General features: G+C 37.7%; 1 protein-coding gene across 1 annotated transcript; it reads right to left on the bottom strand.

Annotated features, from left to right (window-relative positions):
- Positions 1 to 1,277: 1,277 nt before the first annotated feature.
- Positions 1,278 to 15,636, bottom strand: ndufs7 (NADH:ubiquinone oxidoreductase core subunit S7). Its single transcript, XM_061975915.1, has 8 exons — positions 15,559 to 15,636; positions 14,966 to 15,002; positions 13,009 to 13,080; positions 11,097 to 11,217; positions 6,651 to 6,830; positions 6,529 to 6,575; positions 4,272 to 4,360; positions 1,278 to 1,554 (listed from the first exon to the last, which is right to left on the bottom strand). The coding sequence occupies exons 1-8, from the start codon at positions 15,572 to 15,574 to the stop codon at positions 1,457 to 1,459; spliced, it is 660 nt and encodes a 219-aa protein (XP_061831899.1). The 5' UTR covers positions 15,575 to 15,636; the 3' UTR covers positions 1,278 to 1,456.
- Between the last annotated feature and the right edge of the window lie 2,036 nt (positions 15,637 to 17,672).

Raw genomic sequence — 17,672 nt, forward strand, 5'->3', positions numbered from 1 at the left:
TGAGCTTTGAGATGACATCACAGTCTTCACATCATGGTAAAAGATAGTACAGTACGTATGTATAGATGTTTGAATATTTTGATGTTCCACCAAGGCATGCATACTTAAAAAATCAAAGTATACAGGGGCCATTTTGATATGTTATTTTGTAAATAAAAAGACAAAAAAAGGAAAAGAAATGCTAAAAAAACAGATATTATATATATTTAAAGACAAACTTTGTGTTATAGGTGACACATTTTTATTATAATTAGTGCAGTATCGGAATGTATTTTTTTCTTGTTACATTACATCTTTTTGCTCTTTTTTCTTCCATTTTTACTGTTTTTACGGGCAGAGAAGCTTCTGAAAATATGTTGCAGGCCTCTCCGGTATGAATATAATAATTCAATTACAATTGTGTCACTGCATGACCGAGTGTGTCAAAAATTATTCCTGTACGGAAAATATTAATGTTCAGTTGTATATTTAACAGTTCATGTGTTGTAATTTTCCAAATTAATTCATTCATTAGTTAATAGTATTTTTTTAATTAACTTTGTTTATATCTTTTTTATTTATGAGTTTCTAATATTTTAGATCACGGGTACCCAAACCTTTTCCCCCAGGAGTCTTTCTTTTTTTTTTTATTACATTTTGTAAAAAAAAATTCTAAAAACAGATATATATATAAAGACAAAACAGGTTTGTGCTATAGGTGACAAAATATATTATTAAATTAATCAATATAATTTTTTTTCTCTTTACATTCTGTTTTTTGTTCTTTTTTTCTTAAATTTTTACTGTTGTTTTTCTTCCTGACAATATATCGCGGGCCAACAAAACTTGGGCTGCTGGCCGCACTTCGGACACTTATGGCACACTTATTCCCCACATAGGTCAACATATAATAATAATAATGGATTAGATTTATAAAGCGCTTTTCTAGACACTCAAAGTGCTTCACAGAGAAGTGAGAAGCCATCAGTCATTCACACGTTGATGGTGGTAAGCTACAATTGTAGCCACAGCTTCCCTGCGGTTGACTGACCAATTTGCGCCACCAAACATTCATTCACTTTCTTCCATACACCATTTTGACTTGCCCTGGGAGCAAGCGTGAAGTGCCTTGCCTAAGGACACAATGGCAAACCATCGTCTGTATCTCGTCAAGCGGAAGGATTTCGCAATGTTTTCGACTGTCCTTGAACGCACCGTGCGTGGTTATGTGCTTTGAGACAAAGTGAACCTATTGTTCCCCCCCCATCCAAGAAAATGCTGCCCTAGTAGCCTGTATCTAATGTTTCTTTTACTTATTTATTCATAGACAAAGTTGAAGATCAAAACAAGCATCAGTAAAGCTCATTTTAAATAACATTGACTTTACTTAGGTGATGTCTTCGCAACTCTACATGTCGGCGGTCCCAAGTTAAAGCAGAAATAAAACACTTACACACTCATACATATAATGCCCCAATCACTTCCTATACCAGATTGACAACTTCTTCTCACGCTTGATCTTCCTCTGCAGCTGCAAAGTTCCGTAGAGGAGGGCTTCTGCTGTTGGGGGGCAGCCTGTACACGTAAAGGGGGGAAAAAAGTCATTGTTTCGCTGCCGGCTTCCTGGAATACATAATTTTTTGTGCTTCAAAGGGGGTAGCACTCAGTGTGATTAAATTGCAACACTTCTCTTCAAACACATGATGAGTGTTATGCAGTGTGCAAAAGCAGCGGGCCTTAACTGTACTCATAGGTATCGATGTCATACTATAAATAGGGTTGGTACGATATTATAAATATTTGCCAGACAATAGAGCTTTTAATGCATGTTGATGACGCATTCTCGCTGCGTCCCGCCAGCGCCAAGCCATCTAATGCGTCCTCAACGCAATGTAGCCTTTTCGCTAATGTCCCTCCACCGTGGAAAGCCACTTCTATATCATCAATCCTTGACTCTATGGCAGCAAATAAATATGTTTCTTACAAGTATCATTACCACTGGAAGACACGGAATAGCTAACCATACTACACACTGTAGGATGATAAAAAATGCTATGAAGATCACTGGCTGCTCTCTCCCCTCCCTAGATGAACTGTACAGTGCCAGGTGCCTCAAAAAGGCCCAAAACATCATAAGGGAGCCATCTCACCCTGGACATAAACTTTTTGAACTGCTGCCCTCGGGCAGGAGATACAGGACAATGAAATGCCGGACAAACAGATTTAAGAACTCTTTTTAACCAAGAGCAATAGTGTCGTTGAACCTTAAGAATAAAATGACTGTGCATGTGAGCTGTGTGTCTGGTATTTTTATGTATTTGTATCTATGTTCTTATGTGTTATTATGAATTTGCACTAAATTCATTAGTTTGGCTTACAATTTCGTTGTACAATGTACAATGACAATAAAGATATATCCTATTCTATTCTATTCTAACCGCTAATTGCAAACTTTTGACCGTAAACAAAGGTGATCAATCCAAATGTCAACGGTAACGATAACTACCGTATTTTCCGCACTATAAGGCGCACTTAAAAACCTCCTATTTTGTCAAAAGCTGACAGTGCGCCCTTTAATCCGGTGCGCCTTATATACGGACCAATATTGAGCCTTCAACAGGTAAAAGTTTCAATCAATCAATCAATCGCAACTACGGTAAGCAGCCGCCGACTTCATTTTCCCCCCGTCTTCATTTTCCCCCGTAGAAGAAGAAGCGCGCGGTACATGCTGGGATATATGACTGCGCGAGGCGTGCCGTTTCATTTCCATTTGTTTGTTTATGTAAAGACCCCAAAATGGCTCCTATGAAGAGACACGCTTACGACGCAAAGTTTAAACTTAAGACGATCAGTCACGCAGTAGAACACGGGAATAGAGCAGCAGCGACACTGACTCGATTAATGACGACTTCGACGAGACGGAGCCGGGCATGTTGGAGGCCGTATCCGCCCAATTGTTTAATTCGGACACTGAAGAAGAAGAATTCGAGGGATTCGTGGATGAGGAAAAACTTCATAAAGTGAGCTTAACATGTTTATTTTGTGTGTTGTGTTGTGTGACATTAACGTTTGAGCAACGTTGAGTTATTGATATATTGTTATTGCTCTGCACTATTCCAAGTGTTACTATATTGTGATTGCACTAACGTTTGATTTACCGTAACAGTATCACTGTTTTTTACCTGTTTATTGAATCAGGGAAAAGTTCCCCTCCACTATGTGATATAAATGTTGCACTACATGTTATACCTTGCTGTTGTTAAAAGATAAACAAAACACCACGTCACTGACTTTACCTCGGGGAAAATAACAAAACAGCTGTTTATTCATTTTGGGAGTGAACAGAGTTGTCAGAACGCTGGTTTTTAATCTATTAATAAAGTTTGACTGACCTATCTGACTGTTTTGTTGACATTCCCTTTAGCGCAGCTCCATCTAATGGATGCATAACGTAACCCCAGCCTCTACTGTAGCGTCTATTCTATGCGCCTTATAATGCGGTGCGCCTTATATATGAACAAAGTTTTAAAATATGCCATTCATTGAAGGTGCGCCTTATAATCCGGTGCGCCTTATAGTGCGGAAAATACGGTACTATAATATCAATATATGGTCGATACTACAGTTATCAAATCAATGTTTTTCATTATTTAAAAAATCTTGTCGTTTTTGTTATTGTTTACAAACTTGGGAAATAAGTCCCTGGACACAAGAGCATTTTATGGGCAAAAAACAAAGGATTTAAATCAGAGCAAATAGTATTTTAAATATCTAATTGATATTGTTAAACTGCCATCCTGTGTTTTTGTCTGATTATAATCGCAATCAAAAATGTAATCATTCAATGATCTTGAAAATTTTAATTTACTCCCCCGTTAACTACTTAGTATAGGGTCAATACCCACATTTGTAGTATCGCCTAGAACTAATGTAAAGTATCTAAACAACAGAAGAATAAGTGCTTATTACATTTTAACAGAAGTGTAGATAGAACCATGTTACTACAGAAAGTAACCAAATATTAAGGGTAAATTAGCAAGTAGATTAATAATAATTTAAAAGAAAATAATACAACTGGAAACGACGCACTATGTTACCGCATACGTCAGCAGCTAAACTTGGAGCCTTTGTAACCGGTTTTGAAATAGTTCTATATGCCAAATAATATGTTTTGATATACTGAATATTGTTATCGCAGGAGACTGCATATATATATATAGATTTTAGGCCATATTGCCCATCCCTAACAATAAAGTAACACATTCATCCATTGTCATCGTTGATTGTCATACCTGGTACATAAATGTCCACTGGTACAATCCGGTCACAGCCTCTGACGACAGCGTAAGAGTAATGATAGTAGCCTCCTCCATTGGCACAGCTGGACGAGCAAAGTGAAGACAAGCATGGCTCAATTTTTTTTATCAAAACAACAAGTTGGAACAAAGTCTTTAAAGGAAATTGCACTTTTTTTGGAATTTTGTCTATCATTCACAATCTTTATGAGAGACAAGAACACACGTCTTTTTTTTAGGCCTTTAAAGATGATAAAAAACGCTTGGAAGATGCGGCTAATGGGAGTCACTGTTGTAGCCTTCAAATCCCTCTAAGACAACTTCAAAACCCTCCATCAATGTTTTGTATACACACTGAAAGTCTATGTATAATGTAGTAACAGACACATTCATCACAATATGCAATATGTTCAATATTTACCGTATTTTGATCATTTTAATTAGAGATGTCCGATAATATCGGGCTGCCGATACTATCGGCCGATAAATGCTTTAAAATGTAATATAGGAAATTATCGGTATAGTTTTCAAAAAGTAAAATTTATGACTTTTTAAAACGCCGCTGTACGTAGTGGTACACGGACGTAGGGAGAAGTACAGAGTGCCAATAAACCTTAAAGGCACTGCCTTTGCGTGCCGGTCCAATCACATAATACCTAAGGCTTTTCACACACAAGTGAATGCAAGGCATTGTTGGTCAACAGCCATACAGGTCACACTGAGGGTGGCCGTATAAACAACTTTAACACTGTTACAAATATGCGCCACACTGTGAACCCACACCAAACAAGAATGACAAACACATTTCGGGAGAACATCCGCACCGTAACACAACATAAACACAACAGAACAAATACCCAGAACCCCTTGCAGCACTAACTCTTCCAGGACGCTACAATATACACCCCCCGCTACCTCCTAACCCCGCCCACCTCAACCTCCTCATGCTCTCTCAGGGAGAGCATGTCCCAAATCCCAAGCTGCTGTTTTGAGGCATGTTGAAAAAAGTAATGCACTTTGTGACTTCAATAATAAATATGGCAGTGCCATGTTTGCATTTTTTTCCATAACTTGAGTTGATTTATTTTGGAAAACCTTGTTACATTGTTTAATGCATCCAGCGGGGCATCACAACAAAATTAGGCATAATAATGTGTTAATTCCACGACTGTATATATCGGTATCGGTTGATAACGGAATCGGTATTTAAGAGTTGGACAATATCGGAATATCAGATATCGGCAAAAAAGCCATTATCGGACATCTCTAATTTTAATAATTTCCGGTATTTATTTCTTCCGTCACTCCGTGCATTTATTTCCGTTTCCATAGCAGCACACGTCCGACTTCTGGCAACAACTTGTGTCCCTACTTCCGGAATCAAACACCAGTGTGTTTTCTAATCATGGCAGACTTGGTAAACAGACAACAAAGACGACTATTTTTGGACAAATAAGGACTTACAAACTTATCTTTTATAATCTGAATATACTGAGGATGAACTACTGCTTCTAGAAGCGAGCACGTAGAAGAGGGTGAGACGTTGGAGCAGACAAAAGCCGGGAGAGTGAAGTGAAATCGATTCGAAGCTGCATAAGTGGAATTTGGAGACAAGCTACTTCGACATAAATGGCATGCTTCCCCAAAACCGACAGGAAATGTCCCCGGCCAGCTGGACCAGATGTACAAATGTCCTTTGAGTGAGTACATCATGCGTCTTATTACAACTATAGTTCATATACTGTCTGGCTAGCTGTGTACAAAGCAAACATGAAATGTGGGCTAATACAGATACCGTAATATGATTGTTCATGTTTTTCAGTCATAACAGATTGGTGTCGTATCGCAGTGTTGTGCATTATAAACTCAAACGCTTTTCGTGTTGGTGGAGAAGCTAGCTTATCTCTTGCTGTAGTTAGCTTTTACGGCGAATACCGTAGAACGTCAATGTGTTACTACAATAGAAAAAGAGTTCCACAGTGTTCGCTCTTAAAATAACAATGTTGCTACAGTTTGATTATTATACAGGTTACGTAACGTAAGTGAAGTATAGTTGACGGTTTTTGAATGCATTTTGAAAGTGATTTAGAGAAAGAATTGATTGCTCCTGTTGGCTGCATTGCTAGCCACCGAAAACGAGACGATTTTTATATGTTAGAATGCCAAAGAAAAAAAAACATTTGTATCTTTGTCTCTAAACGATAGGCATAATTCAAAAAAAAAAGTGCAGTTCCCCTTTTAGTCGTCATCTTACCTTCCCATGGAAATGACGTATCTCGGCTCAGGCATCTGGTCATACACCTGTTGGAAAGAAGCAGTGTTATTGAAGCATGTAAGTTTGTTTCCTGTCCTGCAGAAAGAAAAAGTCACGTTAACCTTTCGCAGAGCTGGAGCCATTTTGTTGGTCAGTGTTCCGGCCACGATCATGACGTCTGACTGTCGGGGACTGGCTCTGAAGACCACGCCGAAACGGTCCATGTCGTAACGGGGCGCAGCCATGTGCATCATCTCCACCGCACAGCACGCCAAGCCAAAGGTCATAGGCCAAAGGGAGCTCTGAGGAATAGACACAGCAGCTCTGATAGTTAGTTTGATCGTGACTACTAGACATATAGAGCAGGGATGTCCAAACTTTTTGACTGGGGGGCTAAGTCAAACTATTAAAATATTTAACTGCGATTAATCTCATTTTGTTTATAGCTAACTCAAAATAATCGCAATTCGCAGAAAGATGTACCCTAGACAGATAATTTTTACGTTTTTAATACCATGACTGGACAATTAATTTGCTTTGATGAAATGTTTTTAAACATTACGCTTTTTGAAACAGCTCAACACAATAAGGATATGAACACGCTTTTAAAAAGAATACAAAAACACCTGCAAGACACCAATCTTGCCAGATTTTGTATTTTGTGGGTATACTGAACTTGTATTCCTGCTTTAGGAGCACTTGCTTGCATTTAAAGGAGAGGAGCGACACTTCCACGCATGAATCACACAAAATGTGGATTGTTTCAATCATGCTTTGATTGTCAAAGATGTTCTACCTGAATAAATGTTTCTGATATTCTGTACTTCACATGTTGTACAAGTTAATGGCATTCATATCTCTGCGTAACAATGTTTCAGCCTTCTCTATCTACTTATTCATATCTCTGCGTAACAATGTTTCAGCCTTCTCTATCTACTTATTAATAAAATGAAATATTCGGCCGGTAAACATTCTGTAATTGCAGACTATCTATCAGAACAGGTTATAAAAAATATACCATAGCAGTGGTAAAACTGTGTAGTGAACTGTAATTACCTAATGTGGGCTGCAGAGGGCAGTGGCAGGCATGCCTGCAGTATTAAACCTAGTCTCAGTGGTAGCAAAGAAGACAAGATTGTTCAAAGACAGTCTTCCTCCGCCATATTGCCGCTGCCATTACAATACACTCAATTTCAATCTGCCAGAAAACATTTATTTAGGCAGAAATATCACAGACTAACACGGAATAACAGAATAGCATAATCGTATTGTAAGACAATTTTTCATTGTTTTGTTGGTTAGACCGGATGTATATGTATATATATATATACCGGTATATATATATATATATATATATATATATATATATATATATATATATATATATATATATATATATATATTTAATGGTTATATATTTAATCCATCCATCCATCCATTTTTTACCGCTTGTCCCGTTCGGGGTCGCGGGGGTGCTGGAGCCTATCTCAGCTGCATTCGGGTGGAAGGCGGGGTACACCCTGGACAAGTCACCACCTCAATTTAATGATTATTAGAATTGAACAATAAGAGTATGTGAAAGTTCTACTTCTACCTTGTTTGCATCTGTGACGACCACCTTAAAGCTTTGTAATCAATCAGAAATATCAAGCAGCTAAAAACCAAACATGGATAAGTGTGGAGAGAGTTTTACAATACCCACAAAGTTTGGTGAGCAGGTTGTGTTATGGGTGACATGTTCATTGACTTTTTGTACTGAATAGAAAAATGTTTTTCCTGCGCCATGACAAGGGAAGGTTGTTTGAATTGGTTTATATCAGTCTATGCTGTGCATGTGAATAGGCTGTAGAAAGTACACTTCATGGTCACTGGCATGAGTCACTCACGTTGTCCATAAGCTGCCGACAAACAAGCACCTATCAAACCGCCAAATATACAAATTCAATATGTAAACATTCTGCCCTGCCAGATTGCTTGTTGAACTCATGCCGGCTCACGCCGGCGGGCCACAATTGGCCCATGGGCCGTAGTTTGGACACCCCTGATATGTAGCCTGTGTTATAGAGTCAATTACAAAATTATTCACCAAGATAGCACTCTACTGCAACCTGCCCTGATGGTTATTCCAATACAAACGTGCCAGAAATCTCTTGATTAATTATTTATTCTGTCTTTAGAAAAGATAATAATGCTTATCTACGAGTATCACAATCAGGGAGTTACTAATATATAACAATAAGCGCTACTGTGGTGTAGAACTGCACTGCGTAGTACCGAGAAGTGTTCCTAATATTTTTCCACTATCTAAGGTTGATTCGATACTAGGGGTGTTAAAAAAATGTTTTTTTTAAATCACATCCAAATTGTGATTCTTATTTATTCCAATTCTCAATTGATTCAAAATTTTAAAAAATGGAAGCCATGTACCTGGGGATAGGTTGATTGGCAACACTAAATTGGCCCTAGTGTGTGAATGTGAGTGTGAATGTTGTCTGTTTATCTGTGTTGGCCCTGCGATGAGGTGGCGACTTGTCCAGGGGTACCCCGCCTTCCGCTCGAATGCAGCTGGGATAGGCTTCAGCACCCCCCGCCACCCCAATAGGGACAAGCGGTAGAAAAATGGATGGATGGATGGATTACAAAGGTCATCTGTGCGCTTGCTTACTGCGCATATACATCATACATCAACGGCCAAGAGGAGCTTTTGTAACCTGAAATTTGTTTTGAAAAGGTTTTATTATCATACCTAATAATATATTGCGAGAATTGGTTTGAATCAATATTCGCATTGAATCGAGAATCGATTCTGAATCAACTCGTTACCCCAGGAATCGAATTGTGAGTTGTTGTAAATTTGGCATCCCTGTCTAGTACTAACTACAGTAAATACACGGCCAGTATCACAGATACTATTATCAATCCCACTACTATAGCCCTGTAAAAAACAAAATATTTAAATTCTTCTCTTTTAGTATTAGCTATGGACAATATGGCCTAAAATCTATATTGCGATATTTTTTGCAGCCTCCTGCGATGGTAAGAAATATCACAATATATCATTTGGCATATAAATGGTAATATAACTATTTGAAAACTGGTTATAAAGGCTCCTAATTCGACTGCTGATGTATGCAGAAGCATATTATGCAGTTGTATTGTTTTGTCAAAACTAATATCAATCTACTTGCTAATTAAAATGTAATAAGCACTTGTTTTTCTGTTGTTTCAATACTTTACTTTGAACGATACTATAAATTTGGGTGTTGATCAACCAACTAGTTACAGGAGCAGCATCGGTCATACCAATGATCATGATTTCAAGATCATTGAATGAATACATTTTTAACACAAGTATAATCACACTAAAACACAGAATGGTGTGTAACAATATCAATTATTCAAATGATTTCCTTGTTTATTTTTACTACATACAATATTTTGAGCAAAATAAAGGCAATACTATATATAACTAAACATAAGCAAAAACTACTATTAAAGTCTGTCTGTGTCTAGGGACTTATTTCCTGAGATTGTAAACAATAACAAAAAAAAAATTATTTTGTGATAATAATAAATATCGATCTGATCACTGTAGTATCGACCATATACTGATACTATACTTGGTATTGTCACAACTCCTGTTTACATTCCAGGGGTGCCCCAAAAAATAGATTCACATTCAAATCGCGATGTTATTTTATTCCGATTCTAAATCTAATCATAATTTTCGAGAAGCAATTTTCATGAAAACCTTTTTATAAGAAAATGTTTGAAATAATCTATTTTTTCATAATATGTGTACTGATATGCCAACTCTTGTTTACATTCAAGTGGTGCTCAAAAAAATCGATTCACATCCAAATTGCGATTTTATTTTATGCCGTTTCTAAAAACAAAACATTTTCGAGAAGCAATTTTTAAGAAAACTGTTTCTTAAAGAATCAATTTTAAGATTAAAAGCATTAAACAGCTATTATTAGGGCCCGCCTGGCCCATTGTCAAAGGCCTTCTGCAATGGGACAGAAGGACCTATTGTTGATATTATGATTATTATTGATATGGTTGCTTTAATCTTTTTTGTTTTTCCTTTTTTTTAGCATTGTATTTGTACGAGTTTTCAATTGCTTAAATTATTATTTATATTGTACATCGTACAACCATATTTAGTATGTACACTTGTTTAAGCAAAATACAGTAATTTAGAATTGTTAATATACTCAATATATTTCGACAACACAACAATTAAAACGCATATACAATTGTGAAAGTAAACAGAACTGATACATGATAGTACCCTGGTATGGAAAACAACAATATTTGAACCACTCCACCATCTGTAATAGCTATACAAAAATAAATAGGGTGTATGACTGGACAGCACAACAGCAGCAAACAGCATTTTTATTGAAATATTTGACGCAACTCTTGATATCTTGTGCACACATAATTGTGGCCTTTAAAGGTATGTCAGGCATAAGATTGCAGTTTGCGTGAATGTTTTTGATAGCTGCTATGTCAGTCCCATCAGACCGCATGTTTGACTGTAGGTGGCGTTGAAGACTACTCACCCTGCGTGCCCAGTTAACCAGATCATCCAGCTTGGTGATGACATACTCGCCCTTGCTGCTGGCAACAGCTGTTGGTTTAGCAGCTGCCACCGCCGTGCTTTTCTCTCTGACAGGAACCGCACTGCAAAGGGATCAGGGTGACAAACTTCACTCACTGTGTGCAAAATGTTTCAAAATTTGGACTGCATTTACAGTATGTAATGTACAGTATGTGCAAAGAAAACAGCTCTTGCCCACACTGATGATGCAGCATCAGTGAGGAAATTACTGTTCAGTTCTACAACAAAGTATAGAGTCTAGGGATGTTCTGATCACGCTTTTATGCTGCCGATTTTGATTATCCATGAGATCAGCCGATATCGATCACATGTATTGACTGCAAATTTTTCAATGTAATTATGGTGAGTGCTATTGACAGTTGAAAAATAGCAACATAATATTTAAATGATTTCCTTCTTTTGAGCCAAACAAAGTCAATAGTACACAATAACTAAACCAAATCAAAAACGACTGTCTACTACTCATTTAAATCCTTTAGTTTTTGCCCTCAAAATTAAAATATTCCCTGAATTTTTAAACCTTAAGAAAATCGACAAAATTATATTTTGACAAAAGTTAAATATCAGTCTAATCATTCTAGTATATATATCATTTACCACCAGTTTATGAATCGATCCGCACTCTTACGTGCCGTGTACTGACTGTGATCATGTTGACACACCAACATTTGTTATAATATCCTGTGTCTAGACTTAATAATCTACCTATTAATTACCTGTTAACAATTACTTACTTTCTGCTGTAACGTGCTTCCATATATACTTCCTAAACTTTACTGAGCACCCATTTTTTTCTGTTGTTTAAAGCTAACTTAGCGGTTAGCTTAGGTATTAGCATGCCTGCTGTGCGCTTGCAATCGGCGTGTAACATGTTTAGCCTTGTCTTCCAGGGATAATACTAAGATACGCAAAATACTAAGAAATGCAGTTTATTTGCCGTAATAGAGATGATTAATCATTAACTTAGGGGAATGGCTCTACACTATATGTAGACACACAATTAGCTGCTAGCCGCTTGTCAGCCGGGGGAAGAAAAATAAATAGAAAAAGGGGATCATTGTTTGTGATCGGCATTAAAAGGCATTAATTGGCAATAGCGATCATGTACTTTTTAACGAAAATCAGCCGATGCTGATAGATCGGAACACCCTAGTCCAGTGGTTCTTAACCTTGTTGGAGGTACCGAACCCCACCACTTTCATATGGGCATTCCCCGAACCCTTTTTCGTGAAAAATAAACTAATTTTTTTTCAAATTTAAGACAAAGTTATCTGTTTTTTTACTGGTGCACAAAATGAACCGTGCATGAACATCACCTTGTTCAAAGAACAAAACCAACACAGTGCATGAACTCACAACAAATTACACACCCGCAAATCAGATGGAAAATTAGAGGGACTATTGTTTGGGGGTATCCATAATACGCCGATAGGGAGAAGTTTGTATTTACACGATGAGTCGGGTGTGTCTTGACCTCCGCGGCGGAGGCTCCGCCGAACCCCTGAGGCCGACTCACTGAACCCCTAGGGTTCGCTCGAACCCAGGTTAAGAACCACTGCCCTAGTCCCTTCGACTAGATATCATTTAAAAAGTTAAAGTACCAATGATTGTCACACACACACTAGGTGTGGTGAAATTATTCTCTGCATTTGACCCATCACCCTTCATCACCCGCTGGGAGGTGAGGGGAGCAGTGAGCAGCAGCGGTGGCCGCGCCCGGGAATCATTTTTGGTGATTTAACCCCCAATTCCAACCCTTGATGCTGAGTGCCAAGCAGAGAGGTAATGGGTCCCATTTACTTGCAACTGGTCTCGTAAGAAATGGTATTTCTCATTTGAGCACAATATCTCACCTTGTGATGGAATCCTGGCTTTTAGCGCCATTGTACAGGTTCTTCTGCTGAACAACGAACACTGTGATAGGTCTGTAGGATTAAAGTACATAATGTTACACACATTTAATTAATTGTACCGGTAGTTGCGATGGCAGACCATCGACCAAACACGCTACATTGTACTTAATGCACATGATAAAAGACTATCGTGGATATTCTAAACCATACTTGCCAACCCTCCCGATTTTCCCGGGAGAGTCCCGAATTTCAGTGCCCCTCTCGAAAATCTTTTGTTTCAACCTACCCAATTTTCATGAGAGCAAAAGTATTGGAACATGTGACTGACAGGTGTGTTTTGTTGCCCAGGTGTCTCCAAATTACATTGATTATTCAAACAATAAATAGCACTGAATGTCTGAGCTCAGTTTCAGATTGGATAGGATAGGTTTTGCCTGTGCAGACTGCATTTAGAGGTGGAACCAACATGAAAACCACAGAGTTGTCTATGGGTGAAAAAAAAGCAATTGTGAATCAGAGAAGACGGACAATCAATCAGAGCCATTGCACAAACATTGGCCATAGCCAGTACAACCATTTGGAATGTCCTGAAGAAGAAAGAAACCACTGGTGTACTACGCAACAGGCATGGAACAGGTAGACCAAGGAAAACATCAGGAGTTGAAAACAGAAACATTGTGAGAGCTATAAAGAACAACTGTTAGTGACATCAGCAACGACTTCCAGAGGGCAGGAGTGAAGGTATCACAATCTAATGTTGGCAGAAGACTTCATGAACAGAAATACAGAGGCTACACCAGAAGATGCAAACCACTCATTAGCAAGAAGAACACGAAGACCAGGCTAGAATTTGCCAAAAGGTACAGAGATGAGCCTCAAAAATTCTGGGAAAAAGTTTTATGGGACTGATGAGACAAAGATTAACTTCTTTCAAAGTGATGGAAAGGCGAAAGTTTGGAGAAAGAAAGGATTTGCTCATGATCCCAAACATACAAGCTCATCTGTGAAACATAATGTCATGGCTTGGGCTTGCATGGCTTCTTCTGGGACGCCATCTTCATTGATGATGTAACACATGATGGCAGCAGCAAAATGAACTCAGAAGTTTACAGAAAATTTTGTCTGCTAATTTAAAGAAAAATGCAACCAAACTGATTGGGAGATCCTTCATCGTGCAGCAAGATAAAGACCAAAACAACAAAGGAGTTCATCGGGGCAAGAAGTGGAAAGTTTTAGACTGGCCAAGTCAGTCTCCAGACTTAAACCCCAAAGAGCATGCATTCTACCTGCTGAAGAGGAGACTGAAGGGAGTAACCCCCCCAAAACAAACAACAACTAAAAGATGCTGCGGTGAAAGCATCACAAAAGAAGAATGCAAACGTTTGGTGATGTCAATGGCTCACAGGCTTGATGTAGTTATTGAAAGCAAATGATTTGTAACTAAATATTAAGTCTTATTCATTTTAATCTATTTTAAGTTTATATGTTCCAATACTTTTGCTCACCTAAAAATGTTGTGTTCCATTACAAATGATGCTATCTTCTAAGTTGTGTATCAGATCCAGATGCAAATACCTGGAAATAAAAGCTGAAATGTTGATCTCTTGTCTCATTTTCATATTTTGATGTCAAACCCAAATGTTTTCAGTCTACAACATAAATAAAGGAACTGGCCTCACTGTTCCAATACTTTTGGAGGGCACTGTATATATATACACCCCGCCAGCAGGCCTTTTGAATATCTCCCTAATTCTGAAGTCTCAAGGTTGGCAAGTATGTTCTAAACGTCTCTGAAGTAGTTAGTCTCTGTAATCACAATCTGTCGTGATGACAGAAATGGATAATTGAGTTGAAGGTAGTTAGTCTTAACAGAATATGCATTTAAAATGGGAAGAATTATACAACATGTTAGCAAGAGTAACAGCAGAGGTGGTAAAAAAAAAAGTAAAGTTCTTACCTTTTGGAAAAGTTGCCAAACATGGCGAGGCGAGGCACTACAAAATAAAAGCAATAAACACACTAAGTCATGTAAGGGTACTGAAAAGTATTTTAAAAGTATTGGTGATATTTCATCAAAATACCAGTTATTAGGCTGCGTTATGTCGAATAATATGAACGAATCCTTGTGAAATGTTCCGTTTCTCTGACAATGGCATATTTTCAAATTAAGAGTTTGCTTGCCTAACAAATGGTTGTGAGGGGATGAATCTGCGTCAGCACGTTGAACACATGCAAAAATATATTTTTTAATCTTAATTTGAGTCTGTTACGAATACACAGTTTTTTGGAGTTAGTATTATTATGTCTGTTTGTGTCGTTAGTCTGTTTATTACATGACTGTCACATTACACAATGACGTTCGTCGGTTTAGCTTCCATGCTAACATAGACAGTGCAAGGTCAGCGTGTCTACTCCTCCGGATACTAACCGGAGCCAATCATCTTACTTTGCTCTTTTATGTGCTCGTTTTTTCATACAAATCCCAAGCAACACATACACCGCTAAATAAGGTTGACAAAAGTCTATTGTTTTTGCCAAAACATTACTTACCGACCAACGCCGCCATCTTTGTGATTCTGATTACGTCACAGTCCTGTTGGTGTTATTAGTCCACTCGTAACGCTAGAGGGCGCTGCGCTATCGCCCAAACAGACGATAATGAATGTGCTCAAATAGATTTTTTAGGCAAATAAACATATATTCCTAGGACGATTAACTCGATAAATAATAGCAAATAGAAAAGTATATTTTTGTTATCAAAAATACTCTTTGGTTATAATAGTTCATTACATGGTAATTAATGGTCAACAATGTTAAACTTAAATATACTTGCTATAAGAAATAACAGTATTTTATGTAAACACTTGAGATTGTTTCTTTCCAAACACAAAACTCGTATTTTAAACTAAAGTACTAATTTAACTCTTGTTATGAGTCTGGCCCAAAATGGGCATGACATGTGTTTTTATTTTTTATTTTTTTATGATTTTTTTTATTTTTATTTTTTATTTATTTTTATTTTTTATTTTTTAATACACTGTAGCACTTTGAGGTTGTTTATTCAATTTAAAGTGATTTTTACAAATAAAATCTATTATTATTATTATTCATTATGTAATATAATTGTTCAGTTTGAAGGTTAGCTGTCTGAAATTTTACCAGGGAGTTTTTAAGCAGTTTTTGAATTAGTTTTAAATAAAATTGCGTTGTATTTTTGATGGCAACATTGTTACAATAGAATAGAAATATAACGTTTAAGCACTTTCTCCTAAGAACTCTTTAGGCCTCATTGACTCCCATTATAACTGCTATTTTTTGGTTAACAGACTGTAACCCTGGTATATTACTATTACTACTAGATGAATCGCATGCTTGATGATTAAAATACAAGAAAATAATGTGTTGGTGTAATTGCGCCCGTTAATCCACAGACAGCACAAGAAAACCATTAGCACAAGTCTCAGAGCTTTGATGAACTGACCATAAACCGCTGAAATGGAATGAAAATAATTTGGCAGTTATATATAACATGGTATATATATAAATATATACAAAGACATGTGTGAACTTAAAAAACTTAACCAAAACCTGCCCGATTTCGCTTTCATTCTAGCTCAGTAGGAACTGTACATATACAAAACCCAAAACCAGTGAAGTTGGCACGTTGTGTAAATCGTAAATAAAAACAGAATACAATTTTGAAAAACCTTTTCAACCTATATTTAATGGCAGTGACACATTGCAAAAAAAGTTGGCACAGGGGAGTTTTTACCGTTACCGTTTTTGCGTTGTTGTATTTTTCCGCTTCATAATGCGCCACACATTTTCAACGGGAGACAGGTCTGGACTACAGACAGGCCAGTCTAGTACCTGCACTCTTTTACTATGAAGCCAAGCTGTTGTAACACGTGGCTTGGCATTGTCTTGCTGAAATAAGCAGGGGCGTCCATGAAAAAGGCGTTGCTTGGATGGCAACATATGTTGCTCCAAAACCTGTATGTACCTTTCTGCATTAATGGTGCCTTCACAGATGTGTAAGTTACCCATGTCTTGGGCACTAATACACCCCCATACCATCACAGATGCTGGCTTTTCAACTTTGCACCTATAACAGTCCTGATGGTTCTATCCTCTTTGGTCCGGAGGACACGACATCCACAACAAAAACAATTTGAAATGTGGACTCATCAGACCACAGAACACTTCTACACTTTGCATCAGTCCATCTTAGATGAGCTCGGGCCCAGCGAAGCCGGCAGCGTTTCTGGGTGTTGTTGATAAATGGCTTTCGCTTTGCATACAGTAGTAGAGTTTTAACTTGCACTTACAGATGTAACGACAAACTGTAGTTACTGACAGTGGTTTTCTGAAGTGTTCCTCAGCCCATGTGGCGATATCCTTTGCAGACTGATGTCGGGTTTTGATGCAGTACCGTCTGAGGGATTGAAGATCACGGGCATTCAATGTGGGTTTCCAGATCCTCTGAACATTTTGATGATATTACGGACAGTAATTCCTTGTAATAGCTCGTTGAGAAATGTTGTTCTTACACTGTTGGACAATTTGCTCACGCATTTGTTGACAAAGTAGTGACCCTCGCCCCATCCTTGTTTGTGAATGACTGAGCATTTCATGGAAGCTGCTTTTATACCCAATCATGGCAC

The sequence above is a fragment of the Nerophis lumbriciformis genome, linkage group LG14 (genome assembly GCF_033978685.3).
Source record: "Nerophis lumbriciformis linkage group LG14, RoL_Nlum_v2.1, whole genome shotgun sequence".
Classification (NCBI taxonomy): domain Eukaryota; kingdom Metazoa; phylum Chordata; class Actinopteri; order Syngnathiformes; family Syngnathidae; genus Nerophis; species Nerophis lumbriciformis.